Source organism: Myotis brandtii, unplaced genomic scaffold, assembly GCF_000412655.1.
Source record: "Myotis brandtii unplaced genomic scaffold, ASM41265v1 scaffold882, whole genome shotgun sequence".
Classification (NCBI taxonomy): Eukaryota; Metazoa; Chordata; class Mammalia; order Chiroptera; family Vespertilionidae; genus Myotis; species Myotis brandtii.
The window spans coordinates 659,618-665,319 of NW_005371607.1; the positions used below are offsets into that span (position 1 = coordinate 659,618).

The following is a 5,702-nucleotide window of genomic DNA, read 5'->3' on the forward strand; positions in this document are numbered from 1 at the left end:
GTGGCCCACGGAGCGACGGCGCGGACACGAAGATGATCTGCAGCACCCACAGGCGGATGTGCGAGATGGGGAAGGCCGCGTCGTAGCAGACGTTCTCGCAGCCCGGCTGCTGCGTGTTGCACACGAAGTCGGCCTGCTCGTCGCCCCACACCAGCTCGGCGGCCGTGCCCAGGATGAGGATGCGGAAGATGAAGAGCACCGTGAGCCACACGCGGCCCACGGCCGTGGAGTGCTCGCTCACCTCCTCCAGGATGTTCCCCAGGAAGCTCCAGTCGCCCATCGCTGGCCGCCTGCAGGGGAGGAGGCAGAGTGAGCGGCGGCGAGCGAGCGAGCGGGACTCTGCTGAGCCCGGGCCCCCTCCTCTCTGAGCGGCTGCTGCATCCCCAGGTGAACAGCATCTATTGGAGCTTCCTCCGCGCAGAGCAAGGCCAGGGGACCAAGGGGCCTCAGAGAATCTGCTTCTAGCAGCTCCGAAGATGAAGAGCACCGTGAGCCACACGCGGCCCACGGCCGTGGAGTGCTCGCTCACCTCCTCCAGGATGTTCCCCAGGAAGCTCCAGTCGCCCATCGCTGGCCGCCTGCAGGGGAGGAGGCAGAGTGAGCGGCGGCGGTGCGCCCCGAGCGAGCGAGCGAGTGAGCAAGCGGGACTCTGCTGAGCCCGGGCCCCCTCCTCTCTGAGCGGCTGCTGCATCCCCAGGTGAACAGCATCTATTGGAGCTTCCTCCGCGCAGAGCAAGGCCAGGGGACCAAGGGGCCTCAGAGAATCTGCTTCTAGCAGCTCCTGTATCTGTAAATTGGGTTGAATGTAATACCGGTTCTCACTGACTTCACAAGCCACCTAAAAGGGTCAATGTGCCGGGCCTGCGGGGCTCCGTGGTTGAGCGTCATGTGGAATGAACCGGGAGGTCACGGGTTCGATTCCCTGGTCAGGGCACATGCCCCTGTTGCAGGCTTGATCCCCAGGAGGGGGCGTGCAGGAGGCAGCCAGTCAATGATTCTCTCTCATCATTGCTGTTTCTCTCCCTTCCTTTCTGAAATCAATAAAACAATATTTAAAAAAGGATAAATGTGGGTATAATTTTCTGAACGTCACCCAAAATACAGATGCATTGTGGACCACAGATAGCAATCCATGGTTACGTGGAATTAAATCAAGGTCACAGGCAGGAAGAAGGGCCATGAGGCAGAATGCTAAGTCCCTAGGCCATGGGCGGCTGGGCCCACACAGAACCTATAGAGGTAGGACATGGACTGCAGCTCTCTTACTTTTAACATGTCAAGCTATATAATGATGGCCTGTTAGAAGAAAACTGGCAATTACTGAGTACTTTGCAATAGGCCTTGGACATGATATTATTTCATCTAATCGGAGGCTGACTGACCGCACTCTCTGTGAGGGTGTGGCCCCACCTGTGTACTCACAGCTGTGCACTCGTGCTTGCCACAGAGCCCAGCAGAGAACAGAGCCCCAGAAGCGACTGCCAACAGACTGCAGTCCCGCACAGGAGGGAACGGAGGCACAGGGAGGTCACACAGAGTCTAGGATATGCTGAGCAGCGGCAGTTCTGGCTGCCGGATTCCAAGGCGGTCTTTTCCCTGACACCTGGGAAATGCCTGCCAGGGGTCAGAGCGACGCGGTTCTCTGGCTCCCGTATCCTAAATTTATGTTTCCTTCCTCCAGGTTGAAACCTGGAGGCCATTCTCGACAGCTTTACAAACCGAGAACAGTATCTCACAATTGTTATTACTGCTCGGTTAGAGCCGCGGAAGGGGGAGAGTGCTGCGTAAGGAGTCATGTCTAGAGTACAGAAGGCCCGCGAGGACGGTTAGTGTCCCGCAGAATGAAAGGCGCCAGGGTCTGGAACGTGGTGGTTTAACAGCTAAAAACTGCCCGGTGACAACAAAAAGCCCACCATTAAACACGATAGTCTACGATGCCCTAGCAACAGCAACAGCAGCAACTCATGTCCATGGGGTAGGCGTGACAGCGGTGATGTGCACTGGGTCATCCACCCTGAGCCGCCTGGCGTGCAAGCTGTGGCCTCTGCAGGACGACGACGAACCTCCCGCTGCATGTTGGACAGACGCTCCTCCCGCGGACGCCTCTGGAGCTGCGGCATTTACTCATCGCTGCCCTTACCCCGGGGCAGGAGCCTCTCTGAGACCTCTGCTCTGGGCTCCTCCCAGCCTGTCCGTCCCACAGGATCCGAAGTCGCCTGGGGCCAAAGGAATACGACTTTTAAGGACAGTGATATTTGTTCAGCGCTTGAGTGAGTGGTGAAAGTGGGATCTTAAGTGAGGTGTGATTTTCAGCTTGAGGAAGAGGGAAACCAAAGGGCAAACTAAAGCCTCCTTCCAACCTGTGCTTCGGAGCTGGCCACCCAGCCCTTGGTTGCCAACACTGATTGCAGGCGTGAGCGACGCCCACCTTAGGCTCTCAGGGTACACACATCAGCTATGTGCTGCTTGTTGGGGAGCAGAGGGCTTTGTTCTTCTGGGAGCCCCAGACACCCCCAATTAGGCGAGGCCTCCAGCAGCAGCGTCTTTCCTCCCGGAGGGTGAGAGCCGCTGTGGCTCCCGGGCATGACTGGCGCGGGGAAGAGCTCCTGGGAGGAACGGGGAAGTGAGAGCGAGAGAGGGTCCTCTACTCAGCACCCGCGGTTCAGAATCTCAGGTGCATGGATCTAGTTCTGCTTCTGCTGCGAACGCTCCTCAGAGTTAAACCCAGTGCTTGGCCTGTGAAGAGTGGCAGCCGTTCACATCCTCCTCCAAAAAGACCCCACAAAAAAACAAAACAAAACAGAACAAAACAAATGGGAAACATCGCAATCAGGTAAGCAGCCCAAGTGTAAATCCTATTGGTGGTAGAGCAAAAATAAATAAATAAATGCATAAATTAATTAAATAAGTAAAACCAGAATTTCTTACCAAATAATGAATCCGAACATTCATGTTAAAACTGCAACTGCATTTTGCTCCTGTAAGAGCATGTCTGGCATTGATGTACTCGACTAGTAGGTCTAGCATTGCTAATGTTCTATCCCCACTGATATGTCAACACGGCTTTGAAATCTTACTTGTATCGCACCATACTAGTCCTGTGGGATTTCTGTGTCTATTTCACTCATGTGCCCACATGAAAGCATGCGGCAAGCACATGCCCTCGGGACTGTAGGTGAACAGTCTTGTTTTCCCCCATTGGGATCAAAGCTCTGGGAGACAGGTACCATGTCGTCTTCATCTTCCGGGAAGATCATGACACAGGACTAAGACCATCACAGAGGGGGAGCTCCACAGACACCAGTGGCGGGACCAACAGTAATGACCCGAAATGCGGAATTCCCAGTCCCCGAGTGCATGTCATATCAGTATCACTTAGCGTCTAGGGAACGCAGTCCCTTTGCTGCAGGGAGCAGTGGGAGATGGCAAACCAACAGCAAAGGATAATAAATTGATCCCAAAGTTGCTGCTTGGAGACAGTGTTTTGGATTAGATCAAACATGAGCGTCATGACACATGTTCAAGACACATGAAGACCCTCCTGACCACCCAACTGGTACTTTCTAAACTCAAGCCAGACAAGCTGCCTCTCACACACCCCTCCCTGCGATGCTAGGGCTATTTGTGTGTGTTTTTGTTTTTAAAGTCTAGTTACAAGGTAAAAAGGAAGGAGGGGAACTGTAACTTAGGACGGAATCTTTTCAAGTCCATGTCGTTGAAGCAGGTCCGGTGTGCTGTTAAGGAGGGCCCAGGGCACGTGCCTTAGGGTCCTGGTGTCTGACAGCACAAATTACACGTGAAGGAAGTCAGCAAGCAGCTCCCCTGGAGCCTTGGGGAAGCTGAAAGAGTGTTTCTCTTCTCTTCTTCAAAGATGCGATTCTCTGTTTTCTTTTGCTTGTGAACATTTAGTGAACAGATGGAAACGGAACCGTGGAGTTCCGGCTTCCCGCCCCAGGCCATCCGCCAGAGCATCCCGCCAGGGACCTGGTTTTCGGTAACGATGAAAAGAACACCTCAGGGCTGGGTAGCCCTTATCTAGTTATGAATGACATACTCTCACATATCGGATTTTAGTCCTCATAACATCCTGTGAACTAGGTCAGTGATTCCCAGACCTGGATTTCACAGACTAGAACAACAGCAACAACAACAACAAAAGGGGGTGACCAGCATAGGCTGCCAACTTCTTATTTTGCCAAGCCAGGACGTAAAAATGAGACACTTATTAAATCACTAACTATGACTACAGTCTGCTTTCACCATCATTTCATAAAAGGAGAACTTTAATACCACACAACTAGAAATAATATAATTTCAGAACGAAAGACAGGCCTTTAAGTCAAACACATGTAACGAGGTGGAAAGTTTACTACGCTGTTTGCTACTCCGTTCTCACCTTTCTGTCACAGGCTGCTGAAAAATGCACTGGGACCAGAACTGACAGGTCCACAGACAGATGCTTGAGAACTAGTGAACTAGGCATTAGTAACTCCCATCACCAGGTAGGGAGACAGACGAGGAGGTAAAAGAAGTCTCCTACGATGGCTCAGCCTGTGAGGGCAGAGGGGGATGTGGGCCATTGTTTTCCAGCGACAAGCTCAGGGCAATTTCCAGTACAGCACAGATTTCTCCTGGCTTTGAAGAGGCAGACTAACACCTCCATATCCGTATTAACAAGTTCCCCAAAGGATTCGATGGCCACTTACCATGCCGGCTGGTAAGGGACTGTGACTGTGCCTGCATTCATGTTTCTAGAGCATTCTCTTAGCCAGTAGCTCCTGTGAGAGACAACAGAACCTACCCCCAGGCAGAGTTTTACAGTCCTGAGCCAGACCCCTTCCTGTGATCCGTGAAGCACCCCAACATTTAAAATGCTGAGCACGAAGCCTCCCCGGCCCCCACAGCACTCAGTAGTGATCACTGTCACTGCCATTGCAGAGGCTGAGTGAAAAAGTGCAAAACTCTTTCATAAACATCAAATACACGCCCCTGGATTCCTGGAGGCCTGGTCATTCATTCTGCAAACGGAAACGACCCTAACCAGTCCAATTGTAGTTAGATTTTGGACATCTCTGAGCCCCCCTCACCCCCATTCCCACACTCCTTCCCTTTCCACACCTCTGCCAACTCTTCGGCCAATTCCAAGAGGGTTTTCAGAATTGAATTCTCAGTCCAGCCATCCCAACCCAAGACCCCATCTTAGCGGCAAGCTTTTCCCTTTCGGAGAAGCCCAGGAATGGCCCTTCGATTAGGCTGGGAAAGAAGTGGGTGGGGATGGGAAGGCTACAGACTAATATCACCCAAAGCAAACCTGCCAGTGAGAGGAGGGTCCCCTGGAGAAACGCGCGCCCTCCTTCTCCCTTGGCGCTCAGCAGCAAAATGGCGACTTCGGCCGCGTTCCTTTGGCGCCTAAAAGCCTACCCCACCCCTGTGTGCTGCATGACTGAGCAGATATGACTGGATTGGCCCTGATGGGTAGGTTTTACTGTCTGGCAAGGTTTTAAGCTCCCAGCCAGACAGCTTTTATGAAGGGAGGGATGTTTGGAGAACAATAGGAGAGAGAGAAAGGGAGAGCTATGTTGGGCACTGAGGGGAGGAGGGTGGGAAAGCTGACATGGGAAAGCTTAGAGGGGCTTCTGTGGCCTCCAAAAGTTTCTTTTTTTTTTTTTTTTTTAAAAAAAAAACAGTGGGGCCTTGACTTA

The 5,702-nt window shown here is 52.7% G+C and overlaps 1 protein-coding gene across 1 annotated transcript in view; it reads right to left on the reverse strand.

The window, feature by feature from the left end:
- Positions 1-328, reverse strand: part of LOC102239999 (gap junction alpha-8 protein) — a 1,392-nt gene extending 1,064 nt beyond the window's left edge. The window contains exon 1 of the mRNA XM_005884970.2: positions 10-328. Coding sequence (XP_005885032.1) covers positions 10-280 — 271 coding nt within the window. The 5' untranslated portion in view covers positions 281-328. The remainder of the gene's footprint in view (positions 1-9) is intronic.
- Between the last annotated feature and the right edge of the window lie 5,374 nt (positions 329-5,702).